General features: G+C 31.1%; 1 protein-coding gene across 1 annotated transcript in view; it reads right to left on the bottom strand.

Moving 5' to 3' along the window:
* Positions 1-18,464, bottom strand: part of LOC117207288 (neurotrimin-like) — a 259,977-nt gene that overhangs the window by 32,319 nt on the left and 209,194 nt on the right. Inside the window, exons 3-4 of the mRNA XM_033447337.1 lie at positions 12,768-12,975; positions 8,657-8,815 (exon numbers count right to left, since the gene is read on the bottom strand). Coding sequence (XP_033303228.1) covers positions 8,657-8,815; positions 12,768-12,975 — 367 coding nt within the window. The remainder of the gene's footprint in view (positions 1-8,656; positions 8,816-12,767; positions 12,976-18,464) is intronic.

Below are 18,464 nucleotides of genomic sequence, written 5' to 3'. Positions count from 1 at the left end.
TAAAATTTATTAGGAATTAAGTATTTATATTCCACGGAAGTGGTGTTCTCGATTAAAAATAAGAACATACAGAGTCTAACATAAAGTTTTGGAAGGTGCAAGAATATTTTTCAAATTTGTATATTCTAGTGACCTAATCATAGAAAATGGTGTATGGTTTGATAACATGAATTTAAATTGAATAATTATGTGTTATTGTAATTATAAAGAAAGATTATAGCAAATATTCATACATAGAATGTGTCTTATAACACGGATTGGATTGTATGTATAAACTTTTGTTTCACTTTGATAAATGAAATTTGAATTCTGTCTTAAGCCTCGTTCAAATTAATGCAAGTAACTCGAAACCCCTTTATGAATTTGGTTAACTTGAAATATCCTTTCATATTGTCTTATCTTTATTTCATCAAGTCACTTGACTTCAAGCTTCAAGAAAGTTTGTCTGGTTTCAACTATTTCCTCATTTGAAGAGAATAGCAGTTGTTATGTTATTCCGAGTTTCGTACTTCTTGATATTTAACTGCCTAAACCAAGTCGATTTCTTTTGAACTTCAGAATTATAATTAACATTATAATTAATATCTTACATACATAATGTATAACCAATACCTTTATTTTTCGTTACACATTTATTTGAAGCCACGTTACTGGAATTCAAACGACTTAAATTCGAGTAACTAGACTAATTTGGTGAAGCTGAATCTAATGAACCACCTGACAGGCATCTTATGATTGTACGTCAAAAAAAGGATAATTATGCGCTCTTGAAAATCGATTCTATCCATGCTTGAAAGCGCTGATGTCGTAATTCGTAGCTTTCTCTGGAATGTTCATTGTGATTTTTCAATTAAGTTGTACGAGAGAATATATTCTTGCTTTTTAAATCAGAATTAATATTTTGAGAAATATAACTTCAATAATAAAAACTTCGCTGAATGGATGGAATATGATTTTGATGTTTATTGACAGAGGTGTGATATGTGATATTATTATTTATCGCATGCACGTTGCCTGTTATTAGGCATAATATATTCTTATCAACAACAAAGAGCAAATGATATGCACCGATTGTTGAGTCCAAATTCATTAATATTTACGGGGAATGAAAGAGAGAAATTCTAAAATAATAAACAATGTCGTCCACCTGCCACGCAAATTGTTTTTTTTTTTATTTTTATTTTTGTGATGTGTGAAATATGACAATTCAGCGTCACTAATTGAAGTAGTAAATACGATTTTCGCTAAAAGTTTAATTTTTAAATATGTTTTCGTAAGAATATCATCCATTATTGTATTTATTTCCTGTCATTATATTATTATTACATGCATATAATTGACAAATAATGGTAACTTACATCACAATATACATACACATACAATACATACAATACATACAATTACATAATTTTCACAGTCTTTAATACCAATTAACTTCTTTACGTAGTCTGTTCATTAATCAGATGAAATTCTTCTGAAAAATAAAAATATACTCAATACTGATTCATTTCTTACGACATGAATTGAAAATACGAGAAAGATGTTAAAAGATAGCGGGAACATAAAATACAAAGTAGAAGAAAGAGATAAAATTATAAATGATGCAAAACTGTAACAAACATGTAGAGGAAATTATTTCAAATTATGTATACTGCTCGTTAGAGGATTTCAGCTTCTATTTTTGGTACGGTAGTGTCAATGGTGAATACAGTAGTAACCGCACATAGAGCATGGCCAGTCGGAGAACGTAAATCTCACAGTGGAAAACTAAAAGGCGGTCACACTGGCCGTTCCCGGTTGAATTTTCGATTCGTTGAGCTCTAACTTTGTCTACCTAAGCGCTTAATCTCTGCGCGAAGCAATTTATGTTATTGAAACGCCTGTCGACTCTGCCCTCTGTAATCACTTGCATACGAGATAAACTGTAAACCACTGACCGAACCACTCAATATACTCTACATTCCTATTTTAATTAATTGCTTGTAATCATTGATAGCTTATGTATTAAATACTAATAACTAGGCTGTGTTACACACTATCAGGCCTTCCAGTTGACTGAAATGAACTGATTGACGAAATAAGTTGATTATTTTATCCTTTTGAAGCAAATAATTTTTGCTAGAAAGATATCATCACAAGCAACGAACCCTGTTGGCATATTTCATTATGCAGATTGTCATTATACATATGTACGTCAAACTTGAAGTAGAGAAAAGATACATATAACAAATAACCCTCGCAAATGTGAACAACAAAGGAAACAGTGGTGTGTATATGTATATGTTTTCACATCGACAGAATTGATTTTATGATCCTTGTTAGGGTTAATCATTTTCTGTTCTTCTCTGTGAGGATTATAAACTACTAAAGTCTAAACTCCTTTTTTTACCACCCATATGTATGTAAAATTAATGAATATATATTCTAGATTAATCACATAAAGATACAGTAATTTGATTTTCAAATTTTTCAATTTTAAATTCAATTCTTTTCAGAGCTAGGTAAAAATAAAAGAATTTTGTATAGATTAAAGAATAAATTAGATTTTTCTAATGATTTTCATAATGAAATTTTAAATAATTTCTGTAGTTTTTATTTATACAGTTTTGTTTCATACAGGTTCTTAATTAAGTATCTTTTTATTTAAATTAAACAGTAGATTTTGAACGCCAAATATTGAAATACAAACAATACATATAGAATCGAAAATTTAACGGTTGTTGGAAAACTAAAAGAATTTACGAATGAGGTCAAGAACCATAAACAAGTTTTCCGAACCACAAAGAATCGCGCATTGCTGTGACATGTATTGACAAAACTTTATTTTCCGTTCGTATTTGCGCACAGTTTCCAGCAAATAGATTTGACCGTTTGTCTACGATTTTATTCACACATACGTGAATGCGAGCAAACCACTTTCCGCGAAAATGGAATCCAAAAAATAAAATACATAAAAGAGGAATAGAGAAGCTATCGAGAATGCATTCGAGAAAGTGAAGGCAAACAAGCAAGAAGAGCCGAATGATCAAAGTCACAATTTAATTCGATTAAGGATTATTCATCAAAACCTTTTCTACTGCGTTTATGATTTTTTTTTTTTTTTAGACGTTTTATTGTTATTTCAGAAGCACAAACATTGTCTCTAAAGATGTGCACAATATCCTATTTGCAATTACGTGTTTCATATTGAAAAAAAGGGAAACATAAAATATACCTACATTACCGCTGATAAGTATCCAAAAACTTTAGCCGATTTGTAGAAACAGAACATGAATGTTAGTAGAATGCATGAATTAATGAAAAACTAATAGTTAGAAGCAATCTTTATCACTTCCTTGTATAATCAAAAAATCGTAATCATTTGTTCAAAAATTTACTGGTAATATATATTAAAATTTGAAACGTGATTTATCGATGTATCCATTGGTTTCAAAAATATCATTGCTGGAATTTCACAGTCTTTTTTTATTTCCAATAGTAGTAGAAGCAATTTAGACGTTTAACCTAAGTGAAATATGTTCATTTCTGCAGCATTTTTGAACGCATATGTCCACTCGTTACCGTAAATATACGATGTATCAGACCAAACATTTTCGGAAGGAATTTGTCTGGGTGTTACAAAACCTAGCACACGCGAGAAGGCATTTAAAATACAGGAGACATTTTTCTTGTAACTGGCTCGGCATTTCCAGTGAGAGAGAGAATGTAGGCAGCAGTTCGATGCGGTCGAAAGACAAAGGAATGATAAATCGTTACTGTGTCTCGCAAATAAAGTCTTTGCAATTGGCCGTGTGCGAATCAGTACGTACGTATTACTTGGTATTATTGTGCGAAACGCGGCCTGTGTATTTCATTCTAACGTCATCGGCATGCCAACGTGCAGGTGCAGCGCAACGACAGGACCGCTGCATCACGCATCATAGTCGCTAAATAAGTTTGAAAGCCGCCGGTGATAAATTTTCATTGTACCTTCATCGTACGTCATATATTTCTTAGCCCTCTACCGTGTTCGTATAAATGTGTATCGGAAACATTTTTTCAAACGGCGTACGCTGTAAATATTGCAACATGAGCAAGTCAATAATTCATTGACCAAGCAATTCGAGTATTCGAATGCAAGACAAGAAGTATTAGTTAAAATCTTATTGAGAAAACCTATAGACCGATCTTTAAAAATATTGAAGTACAAAATAAGAGCTATAGGTGAAAAACATATATAACAAGTAAAATTCAATATATTGTCAACCAACTTTACATTAAAGCCATCCTTTCATTTGATTTGAGGATTAAACATGTATTTTTGCGACTTTCTTGAACATATATGAACTTATTGATAACATTAGTTATGCAGATTACTAGACTAACACTATATAATACAAAATACCATAGATTCATTACTTATTTTTGATAGATTTATGTCTTCGAGTCTATAAAAGACTTTTTTTAGTTCAATGACATAAAAGTCAGAAAATCAGTAAAAAAATTTATTAGTTGACTTAAGAGAATTTTTTGTCCAGAATTAGGTATTATTAATCGTATTGATATGGTTCTGGTATATAACTGAATATTGAAAATATATTTTTATTCTACCATCTCCTAGGAAAATTCATCTAAAAATTTCGAAAATGTGTCAATATATTATATTCCTCAATTATTATTCTTCTACAATATACGTATGTAGGTGACAATCTTTTGCATGCAGTTCTAGTTACGTGTAAAAATTCATATAAACCAATTAATCAACCCAACAATAATACACAATGCACTTGATTGACTTTTAAAATTCGTTATGTTTGTTTGCAAATTTTATTTACATAAATTTGTATACGATCAATGATCGATGATCCACTATTATACATCGCATGTATGTGCCATATCTATCTTTATTTCATTCATCTTTCTTTTTTTTGCCTCTTTCCACAATTACGTATTCGCACTTCTACATTTTCGCCAAGTTTCTTCCCAAGATTACGTATTGATTTTGTATAGTAAAGACCACATTCAATCGGATGTTGTAACTGTTCAACGGCTGGAATCTGTTCAACGACTGAAATCTGTTCAACGGCTGGAATTTGCTCACTTGAACTATAAACAGTTTTTTAGTTTTTTCTCTCAAAGGAAAAAAATCCGCTGCCGTCAGATCTCATGAACAAGGAAGCCGTATGGGAAGAGCAGGTCTACATTCTATCCACAGTGATCCAAACTTTTCGTTTAAAAATTAGTGATCCGGTCGGCTATATGGAGCACCATCGTGCAACAAATGAAGTGACGACTCTGCCGTAATATATTTTCATGTAATTGCCTTAGGAGACATGAACATAAAAATTGCAAATATGCTGTTGCACTTTTTATCGATGTAGGCAGAATGGTAGGGCCAATAATATGATTTTCGATAATTCCTGCTCATACGTTTATGGTGAATCGTTCTAGATTAAATTTTTCAACCATTGCACAAACATTTCTATAAGTCCAAATCCTGACATTTTGTCGATTGAGGATGCTACAACTTGAAATACTGCTTTCATCCGTAAATGATACACTCCAAAATACACGCTCCAAAAAGTGTGCATCCCGTTGCAGCTTATGTAGCATCCAACGGCAAAAACTTCGTTGAGTGGTGTAGTCATTTGGTTGGAGTGCTTGAACGTGGTGAATTTTGTAAGGACGTAAGCCTTCTTCTCCAATTATGTGTCGCACTGTCAAGTGAGTGATTCTCATTCGACGAATTATTTTATGTAGGTCTAATGGCGAATAAGCACAAGCAAAGGCCATGATTAACGTATTTTTCTTTACGTCAATTGGTGCGGAGTCGACCTGCATACAGATGTCGCAATATTAAATCATGATCACCAAATTGTCAGCATAGCAGTTGAAAAGCACATCGTCATTGGTAGCATCGTCGTGGTTTTTATACTTACTTTTTATACACCCCGTACATAAGTCAATAGCAGATTATTCTAATATATAATAGTACATATTGTAAGTATAATATGATATTCGCTAATAACCCTCAGAGGTAGGTGTAACTTTAAATAAATAAAATGCCGTGAATAATTATAAGCTCACTCGTATTTTTAAATTTTTCATAATATTAAAACAAAAATTGCCAAAATTGTTTATATAATTTCATTATATTACAATATAAAACAAAATTGAAGATACAAGGAACAAAAATTTTCTTTTTTGAAGCCTGGGAAAAATGAAAGTTTCTCTTAAAATTATGTTTTTAGCTGTGAAAAAATATAAACTCGATGTTAATTCTGTTACGTTTCCATTCAATATTTCGTGAACTTCTTCTTATTTTTATTTACTTTTATTAATTTGTTAGGTACACTACCCACTAACATATTTTTTTTTTTTTAAGTTCAACGATATTTTCTTAGATAGGTTTCTTCTCCTGATCGTAGACTTTTCTTCCTGGAATTCCCCACAGGTTCTCGATCGGGTTCAGATCAATGTTCAATACTGCCCATGGTAATAATTCTATTTCGAAATCTTGAAACCACTTTTCTGTAGTGGCGACTGTATGAATAGGAGCATTGTAATGTTGAATAATTGTCTTCTTGTCTTCTATTTCGCAGAAAGGCAATAATTCGTTATGTAACATTTGATATCTTATAGCGTTCAATTTACCCTACACAACAACAGTTTTACTTAACATATCAGCCATATCAAGAGTATAACAAACATTGTCAATCATTTCTTAGAAATATTGAAGAAATAATGCAGACAATGCGTTAGAGTCTAATGTTATTCACAACACTGTAAAATAAAAAAATATATTTCTAACGTAAAATTAACGTAAAATTACATGAACTTTTTTTATTATCTGGAATCTGGAATCACGCTTTATAAATATCGCCTATATTTTTTAACCCTTTGTATATGTATTGACAAATTTTATAAATCTAAAAGTGAATAGAATTTAAAGTACACGAAAAATTGAGACACAGCTATTTCATTGTGAAATGTGCCAGTAACGTCCCATTTTTACTGAAAACAGCTTGCTAGATGTATATATTGCAGTTATTTATCGCTTTTTACGAGTTACACTCTGCCTATCAATTGATTTTAGGAAATTGTATAATAATCGCACAAAATGTAATAGGTACCTAATTATATGCGAATAAGATACACTTCCTCAAATCTTTATTTAAAGAAAGGAAACAATATTTAAATTCGATAAGGTAAATTGTTCCGTATTACAACGAAATTACTGTAAATGTAAACAAATTTCTATTTGCAAGTAGGTAGTAAAATCAACATTTGATTTAAGTTACTACGTTTTATTAAATTTGTTTTATAAAATTGTGTAATGTTAAATGTTAATGTAAAATAATGTTAAATTTTACAAATCAAAATACACACATGTATATAAAGAAAATTTTAATTATTCTTATACTCACATAAATGTAGAAAAATTTTGTGAAGTTTCCTAGACTTAGTACTACATTTGGCATACTGTAAGAAAATTATACTAAAGCGGTATATGTACAAAATTGTAATTATTTTGTATAATTTTAAATATATAACTGATTAGTTTTTTCATCTATTATTTTATTGGTAAACTACAAACGGCAAAGAGTTTAAATCTAACACTCTGCGAAGTGCACTTGATGCACTTTTCTTGTAAAAGTTTCCCATGTGAAAACATAGCAGTGCAAGATCTAATCTCAGAAAGGAAAGAATTGCACCTCCCAGATTCATCAATCTTCAAGGATAATGTTCATTTAACCATCGTCACACTTGTCTTCCGTAATGTTTCAGGTATCTATCGTTTAATTGTACCCGCGCCCACATACACATGCACACATTCATCAGTAAAGGAAGAATGAAACACTTAAGAATAATTGACAAATCATCTTTTAGGAAGATAATTTGAAAAAAACTTATTTCAAAAATACTTCTAATGGTGAGGTGCTTACATATTATGTTAGAATTGTTAAATTGTGGAAAGATATTTAATGAATATCATTTATTTAGTTTTATGTTTAATTACTTGTAGTTGGATCTAACATTAATGAACATTTAAACATTTGATGCAATTCGATCAAAAAATTGATATTGTTGTTTTATTTTCAAAGTTATGTTATGTTTGAAGAACATTTCTCTACTGTTGATTATTTAGCAAGGAATACATCTGCTTAATTCAACTTTTATGTTTATCTATAACGAATACCTGAAACTTCATAAAGCTTATTTAAACTTTTAGAGTGTGATTAGATAGGTATTTCAATTACTATTATATCCCCGCATTGAAGAGACATAATAACCTAACTCCGCAAGATTAGGTTTCATTAGTTTTTAATTATTACCCTTATATCTATACTAACTAATATTAACTATTGTTTTTATCAGTAGCTATTAATTGTATATGGTTGCCAGATGATAAGATTAAAGGCTAAAAAATTAGTTTAAAGAGGTTCATACAAGATATATTTTACTTGCAATAATTTGGAAGCATCCAAACACATATGGACGGTTTTACTTGAACTGTATTAATGTTAGTCTAACAAAAATAGTTTTTTAATATTTAAAATTCAGTATGGCATTTATATCATATTAGGTAAAAAATAATAGATTAGATTTGACGCCCTTACGTTAGGTGTAAGGTTAGGTTTCAACACCAGATGTAGATTTTAACATTATCCCTTACCTTCTTCGCCATTTCCAAGGAGTATAGTTTCTCCATCTTCTCGTCTCCATGTAATATTTGGAGTTGGAGATCCTTTAGCAGCGCAACGTAATGTAACGTTGCTTCCTTCTCTGACTATCATATCCGTACTTGTCATATAGTCTAAAATATCGGGCGGAACTGAAAAGAGAAAAATTACAAATTACACTAAAAAGGGAAAGGTTATAAATTATTATTATTATTTATTATTTTATTTATAAATTATTATTATTTATAAATTATTTATTATTTTCATTATAAATTATTACGTTAAATCTTTCTAAAGATTCTAGTCGGATTTTTCTGTCGCATTTTAGTTCGCTACGATGTAAACTTTTATTATTCTGTTTTAAACGATTCTTGTGTGATTTATAAATAAGGCTCTAGTTGAAAATAAATATGCATTTGTATTTTTACCGTAATCGACGACGGAGAAATTTTCGAGCGAAAATAATCCTGATAAGTTTCAACAAGAGAACAAAAGTATTATTAAGACTAAGAAATTGTATGAAGCTTCTAAATCGTATATTCTTTCAAAAGATATGGAATTACTAAAGAAAAATCATCAAACTAGAAACATTAATTATATTTGAGTATGATCAAAATAGAAAAGTACTTTCCCATCTCTGCTTCAACAATACTTTAAAGATATTTTCATTAATCCGAATGATATTCAAAGTATTAAAGTAACTTAGTATTAAGCATTAAAAATAATTCTTGTGTAAAATTCTATAATATTTGCCCTTATAGTGGTAAAAAATACTTATTGTTAATATGTATAGGTGTCAAATTTGAAGAGTTTCAAAATATTTACGACAAAGATAGTAATAAAGGCTACAAAAAACACAATTTATGACACGAAAGAAACCACTTTCATAAGAAAGTGAGAACGTTTTTAACGAATTAAGAAGTAAATTAAGCTTAAGAAGATTAAAACCATTTTTCAGCAAAAGATCCGATATTATTTTTTGATCCACCTAATACAGAGTGCTTCGAACAGTAGTACACGTCCTATTACGCGGGAGTAAAATTAGGTAATGGTGTTCCAAACATTGCTCTAACCACTAAACAGAAATTTGATCAGAATTAAGAAGAAGTACTCACTTTCCCCAATTCTCAAGAAACAAATGATAAAACCACCATAAATATTTCTTAAAGTAGATAATCAATAACAAGACGCATACACCCTCAATTACTACTGTAACAATTATTACAGTATTGTTTTTTTCATTCAACAGCACAGTGAATACGGATATATAATGCTACAGCAATTAAGCTTAATTAATCAAGAATTTTCAATATTTATAAGTAAATATTTGAATACGTTAAAAAATTAAATTACTTATGTATATGAAATGTATGCGTAAATATCTATATAGGCATACAGTTTTAAATAAGAGAAAGATAATCAATAATATATCAAAATCAAAGAAAAATACATTTAACATTTTGAGATCTTGTCGAGCAAGTTACCAATATTTGAATCATTGTTTGTTATCTGATTTTATTATCGCAGAAGCAATTATGTTTACTATACTATGTTCAAAATCCAATTATCCATTTAAACCCAAAGCTACTGAGAAATACATCCTATCATTCTGTTTAACTACTTCATCACTCTATTTCTTGCTTTTCCTTTCTCTGTTTTCTCTGCACTTTTGCTCGTTTTAAAGACAGCAAACGGAAACGTACAAGTACATATATATGTACAATGTACAACATGCATTCCACTTGAAGCGTATTAAATTGAAGAATAGTTGTAAGTGAACAAACTGACCTTAGACAAAACAATATTGTTCGACAATTATTTGGTATCTCTGAATTTTTACTTATCAAGAAGTTTGAAAGAAAAAGTTTACGCAACAGGAAGTAATATACATTAGGAATTAATGGAAAGAGCATGTAATACATTTTCAGAAATTAAAGGAAATTGATAAGAAATCCATACTCTGAACTGGAACTACAGAAATAGGATTTTCACAAATTATGTTTACAAAACTCTCGTACTATGAACTTCAAAAATTTAAAAACTTCGAGAATTTTAAACTTTTGTGAAATATTAGAACATCACAAACTGCGTAAAATTACGCGTACTTGTGTATTTAGAACTTCCTAATAAATAAATATTATTACTTTGTTAAAAATATTTAGTGTTGAAGAACATTTTTAATTCATTTACTAAACATTTGAGTCTAGGAACAGTGTGAGATCGTTAACAATGTTGTCTACTATTGCCACTTGGGCTTTGGTAGTATCAAGATGATTTTGAATGTGATTACTTGCGTGGTATACGTCTTGGCTAAGGATGTTTTAACCACTTATCCTAGAATTGTTTCCAAGCTACACAATACTATTTGTTGATCACCATCTTTGTCTTGTCGAATGATCAGAAAATGCTTCAAAGTAAATCCATAAATACATCTTGACCACTGCCATTCACCTGAGTGATAGCATTAGATACGAAACATTAATTTCTGGACTATTATACATTAATGGACGAGTGCAAAATCAACAAAAAATTTAAGTACTTAAAAAAAGATATAATAAAATAATGGCAATAATAAAATCACCTCGCCAAGTACTATACGACATAAATAATTATATTTAATTTCTGGTTTCTATCACAGAATACAAAATTATATTGTATGAAAATATAGAGATGCATCATAGCAAACTAATCTTTTGCATGTAATGCATCTTTTTACACAATTTTGAGATGTCTGGATTATACAAGTAGATAGTTCCATCCCTTTATGCCGAACCTCTCCGTCACAGCCGCAAGATGTAATCGAGCATTCTCGTGAATTTTCCGGGTTGTTTGTTGCTTCCGGTTGCTCATAAATATTTTAGCATTTCACAAGAAGCAAAAGCGTTGCTTTGATCAAATTAGAGTATCAATCTCCTCAATCTTTTTTGAGGAGTCACTGCACTTACAGAGCATCATATTGGATAATTATGTTACATTTACCAATAATCATCAATTGATGATTCGGGATATTTTGTCCATCTTTTGTTCATTAGTCAGTAGTTCCATTTTCAATCTATCAGCAGCACTAATTTCTTTAAGATTGTATTCCGATATTATCTTTTACTTATAGAAATCATGTGATGCATATGACGCATGTAAAGTATTATTAAACAATATCTAATTGTTGTATGTTTCAACATATAAGGCCCGGTGTAGACAAGCGACTTTTTGACATTATTTTCTCGTTGTATCGTATGTCTTCTTTCGCTTCCCCATTTAAAAACAACAAAAACAGATGTATGACGCAACAAGAACGCGACGTCGAAGAGTCGTTCGTCTACATCGCCCTTAAGAAACTTAGAATATTATCAATATTATATGTACATATTACAACAACCAACTAAAGATAATAAATTATACTAGATACGTGATATAATACAATACCAAATTAGTGAACTTGTTGAATATACTTCTTCACCGATTTAGATGCTCTTGAAATTTGTTGTCAAGATCATCACTCCGAACAAGTATTTCCTATACATATGTATAAGGGGTAGTTAGTCATAATTTTTGAATTATACACAAGACTATGTTTGGTAGCGCATACAATGAACTTTGTAAAAAATAGATTTTGACAAATTTACTGATGGAACACACGTCGTACTTATTTGTGGGAAATCCAATATATTTTTCCTTCCTTATAACATCACTGGATTTAGATTCACTCACGTATACCGCCCCTACACGGTCCGCTTACGCTGGCTACCAGCTGTCACCACTTAAATATTCTAACCCTACTTACTCCTTTCCATTTGGAATTCAGTGACTGGAATTTTTAGTATTTTTTCGCTGTTTATATGCCACTATAAAGATATTAAAAAAAGTTCTTGTTAAAATTCATGAAAAGATAACACATCGACAGCTTCACGCGACATGATACCTGACATGCTTTTCCGTATAACCCGGTAACTAAGATCAGGCACCCCTTATACGTATAGAAAAAAGTAGTTCATAATAACGATCTTGACAACTTATTTCAAGGATATCGAAGTCGATGAGGAGGTAGTTATTCGACAGGTTATCATTAAATGTCATTTAATATATGAAATGTAATGAATAACCAACCTACAACATCCAAGTAACCGGTTTGACTCTTCATCGGATCGGTGTTTATTTGACACATGTAGGCACCTCGATCGGATTCGCTCACGTCGCGTATGTGTAAATGCCATGTTTTGCGCTCAGTATGCGTTACTCCAATCCTATGATTCTTTGTAATCACGTGATTAGCTATTGTTAAAATAGTTTGTGTATCCACTCGTAACCATGCTACCTGAAAAAAGAATAAGAAATAAAGATATATAGCTTACTTGAACAATCTAAATATACAGCAACTTTATTTAATAATTTATTTACATGTACAATATTAAATTTGCTTGAATTTTCATTAACTTGAATTGTTAATTTCATATTATTCATAACGTTGCAGTTACAAATGTATTTTTCATTCTTATTGTATGCAAATGTGTTAATACAACAACAAGGAGGTCAATTATAAATATCTTTGATATGAAAGCTGGATATAGCCAGTTTTGAGAATGTATTAATTAAAATTCTTTTACCGCAGTCAACTGTTTCAATTTGAAGTTTGTCTAACATTTGTACGTCGTTTTATGTAATAGGACTTAATGTTTTCACAGTCAATAGAGATAGACACGTGATAAAGCCATAATACAGTGTAGGAGTAATTTATGGAAACAGGGTCCGTTCTTCCTTTGATCTAATCCTTTCGTTGATATTACTAGGCTGAAAGCATTCCTACCTTGTCAAACTGTCAGTTACTGAAGTGATTAAGATCGTTGAGGTCCTAGAAGGACTATTTTGATTTTGAGATATTCAGTAACTCACTACTAACACAACTAACTCAACATCAAATTGCGAGAGATGAATAAGGATTAATATCATTATTAAAAAATACATATGTTATGTTATTTTTCTTATGGAATAATTAATAACTAAAAATAATTTTGGTGTTACTACTGTTAAGAAAATACTAAAATACTATGTTACTATAACATTAATAATGATGATATACTTTTAGGAAGTAAAGTATGTTATTTACTGTATGAAATCTCTTTGGTACTAATTCGGATATTTAAATCTTTACTTTTCACATTCGATATTTGTATATTTATTATAATAAAATTATATATTTACTAAATATAATTGTTTATTCGACCAATCGCGGGGAGACGTAATCGCAAGGAGAGACGTCAACGGGGGTCGTAAGTCCCCGTTACGATTATAACAATCGACACCACGAATTGATCGATCCCCTGATTTCCGTTGAGATAATAGGGGTGATTGAGGTTGTATAACACTGTGATTCACAGAATTATAAATTATATGTTTCCAGCACTTAGATTACACTGACGTAGAGAAATAAGTAATTAACAACTTGTCGCACGAAGCTAAGATAGATATGTGCGTTAGAGCAGGGCTCTTATAATTAGATTTAGTGTATTAGTGGACGTAGCACTATGAGATTTAGGAGAGGAAATGTATGCTCGACAATACCGAGACCGACTCTCGCGTTATGCTTAGTAGTTGACTTTTCCAACGATGTAGAAGAAGTGAAGTTGAGTGACGATGCTGTGTCCGAGGAAAGCTAAGGATGGGTGTGTCCAGCGCACGGGACCATCGGATTTGTTGGTGCCGATGTTATTTAGGAGAGTGAGGGAATAGGCTTCGTTTTTAATTGGTTAAACGAAGGGTCTTAACTGCCCTCGAGAGAAAGTGGTTAGTGGGAGGAAAGTTGCAGCGTGCGTGAGAAAAACCAACTTTCCCTTGTCCAGCCGTGGTAGACAATAGTGTTTAGAAATTCCTCAGAACCAGATGTTTGTTTTGTTTAAAGGACCTTTGCAGGCAAGTGACTCGGGTTTATGACGGGTGCTTAAGGATATTGAGGGTACGCCGTACGGAAAAGCGGACATCTGGTGTCCGTCTGGCCCGCGGTGTGTGACCTGGGCCAGGCAGAGAGGCCCGGCGTAACAATAATAATCTTATCTTTCTCTTGGTCTTCGAAAATAAAGCAACGTGATAAATATAAACATTAAGTTATTAAAAAATACTATCCAGTAAAGACAAACGATGTTTGACATTACGTAAAATAAAATAACAGAACAATCTTAATGTAATCGTGTATCGACAATAGTGCTAACAAGAGAACTGACAAATAGCAATAAAAAACAAAGCCGAAAACGCAATTCTTTTATTCTTGATTTGCGTCATATTTCGGCATCAAAAATCACCCCTTAAATTATTTTAAAACAGTAACTGAACACCCTGTATAACATACTGTACACTATACAGGCTATTATGACCTGACGTATCTGTCACAGATGAAATCCGACTAAACAAAGCGATAAGATAGCGAAATTCCAAGCGCCTTAGCATGAGTGACCATCGGGATAACATCCGGTCACTCTATCCGTTCTGAGAAATATATGATCGAAGCCTTTTCCCACTCCCACGAATAAAGGAATTTAAATACTCCCCCTAAAATCATCCAATTCAGTCTTGAACAGTCGCGCCTAGAGCTCGGAAGTGTATTATAAACCAGAAAAAAAAGTTTCTTTTCTTTCTTAAATTTCTTTTTATTTTACGTGACATATTCGTCGATGATCGACGAATTATTATTATCCAAGGCTTCGATTTATTTTATTAGATATTTAAAATTACGGTCATGGAAATGATTAAATAAAGTTTTAGACGATGCATTAAAAAATTGAAATTTATAACATTATGGAAGCAAATATTAAATTAAATAGATATTTATACAATATTATGTTTTATTATTATATTTTAATAATTTAATATCGTTTATATAATTTGAATAAAAATTCCTAGAAGGAAAACTAGAAAATATCATGTACACCTATAATCAAGAAATATTTTATATTTAATAACTTAGTTCAATTAACGAAAATAATAAATTAATAATTATAGGACATGTATTTACCTTAGTATAAGTCAATATTAACGGAACATAAGAAAATTAAATGAGTGCAACAATTTTACAAATAATCGGATAGATGCACAGATACTTTTACATACATATTTAATACTTTCAATTAAAATATAACATGGCTATTAATTATAGTATTTTGAAACATCATTTAGCCAATCTGTTTGAACAATGAGTACCATAATGTATAGCGTCAATAGGATACAGCGCCAACCAATCCTGATTTATAGTCCGCCGCGCGCCGTTACCGTTCAGGCAGGATAATTAGAACGTGGCTGTAAGAATTCAGCCAACAAAATTTTTCCTCTTCAAGTCGAGAGCAAATTCTCGTGTTTTTCAGAAAATTCCTTCCTTAATCATTCCTCCATCTAGTCCATTTCTTCTTCTATTTCTCCCTTTTCCTTCTTACTTATCCTAGTATTTGTTTCTTCGTTTTTCATTTCTCTCAGTTCCTATCCAATTAATATGCCACGATTTATGTACTATGGAATTTATTTTACGCTTGAATATCAACTTAAGATTTAGTAGCTTCTAATTAATGAATATAAGATACTAACATATTCACTAGTTTGACAATTTTGTTATTAGTAGTAGCTTTTAAAATAATTGAAGAACTGATTCGATTAGCATTATTAATTAGTAAAACGTTCAATAATAATTGGAGAATGTGGTGCACTATTTATGCATATAGCACAATGTTACATGAACGATAGTGACGGTCATATACTTACGGACAGTTGCAAATTCTAATTTTGTTTACGAGATTGCAAAATTAGATAGGAGCAAACGTAAGTTTCTTGCATGGGGAGTAAGTTTAAACATTACTTTATATGGTAGCCAAACAAAGCTTACCTTTCAATATTAATACATTTTATTACGATTTTTAATATCAGCTGCAATATTATAAGCGAGCGTGCTTTTCACGTTTTACATATTTATTGGTTTTTAATTTATAATGCATTAATATCTAGTTTGTATAGCGTTTTGTTTTATAGTCTCGCCATATTTTGGTGGCATAAATTGTATTAATTTAATGCATCTCTTTCTTGGTATAGACTTTCGACCATTTTCGATAACAGTAGATACAATTCTTCTAAATTCATTGGCTTTATTCCTTCACGAATTTTTTGACGTCGATCCATAACGTTTCCATCGCTTTATTTAATACTTTGTTCGCTTAAAAATTGCTTAATACCCGAGCCATGCGCTTCGAATCAATATCGACTTGGTAGTTCCGGTCGTTTGGCATTCGATCACGGGCAGGTGGGAGTAGCACATCTTTAATTATTTCTATGTACCTATGTAAAACAGTCCCGCTATGCGATGTATGGTATCAATTCCATTAATAGTCATTGCACTCCAGACGAAGACTGAATCTCTCCACCATCTTCGATTGTGAATTTGTTACAATCTTTATCTCTCTAGTAGTGTCTTATATATTTTTCTATCAAAATTAAATTGAACATTGTCTCATCCGTGAAAGTGATTTTAGACCACTGTTGTAGATTCTAATTCTAATGTTTTTTAACAAACGCAATTCTTTCCCGTCTAATTACTCTGTATGAATGAGCAAAACCCTCGTTAGCAATAAACATAAACGGCTTGTTTGTTCCAGGAAGTGATGGATTTCTTAAAACATATATTCAGTATTGTACGGACGCGTTTATGTCCGGTAGTGGACACAGACGTTGTGTGCTGATATAGTTATTGTTATCAGCCACGGTATATCAGTGATTGGGTAAGAAGAATCGAAGTTTACACTTTTTTGAACGCAATAGTACTAGGGAACTTGTACTTTAATAAAAAAGTACAAGTGTGCAATGGAGTATAGCATAATGTATGTATTTTGTTGTTTGTATTATGATGTTTCTGCTAATCGATTATTAGAATATGTATACTGATTGAATATTGAAATATGTCTATACTGATTAATGGCTCGAATATGTATACCGATGGAAAACTAGAATATGTATATTCCGCCTGGATTGTTCGAGCTTTCAAGTTTGTTCGGGACACACGTTGATTGGTTATTGTTAAAAATTAATTTTCCAATCAACGGCGTTCTGAATGTCACGACAAATATCACGTTTTCTGGCAGCTTCTATATCAACTTACAGTGGAACATATAATTTGATTCTACAATTTCAAATTACACAACGCTGAAATATTTTTTAAAATAATGAAGCACAGTGATCCAGCGATTTCGGGTTTTATTACCACTATCATTTAACTGCCGTCATGACATGTATAACATTCATTAACACACGGTAACGAATAACCGGTACCAAATCCCAGCGATATTGCATCGCTAGTCTACAGAATCATACGGTATCAAACTGTGAGATCGCGTCGAGTTTCACTCGTTTTCGTTATTCCGATGTGATTATTTTCCATTACTTATGTTAGAAATCTCTGGAATTTGACTAATGCACGAATTACTCCATCGAGAGACACAAATTTTTAAATTTACCGTATAATACGGTACGTATTACATTTTTAAGTATGTGTCCATTTAAATCGTTACGTAAAGATGAAATTCTTATAAATTTGTTAATATTGGCAGCACTTACATACTTAAAATTCATAACATACCTATTCATTCATAACAAATTCATAACATATTTTGCATACAAGAAACTTGCGTTTAACAACATCTGATTTTGTAATTTCATAAACAGAATTTAAATGTCCCAAAATAGTATATTACATCGAAAACAAAACAAAACAAAACAAAACAAAACAAAACAAAACAAAACAAAACAAAACAAAACAAAACAAAACAAAACAAAACAAAA

The sequence above is a fragment of the Bombus bifarius genome, unplaced genomic scaffold (assembly GCF_011952205.1).
Source record: "Bombus bifarius isolate JDL3187 unplaced genomic scaffold, Bbif_JDL3187 scf7180000008026, whole genome shotgun sequence".
NCBI lineage: Eukaryota > Metazoa > Arthropoda > Insecta > Hymenoptera > Apidae > Bombus > Bombus bifarius.
This window is presented reverse-complemented; position numbering and strand designations above follow the sequence as displayed.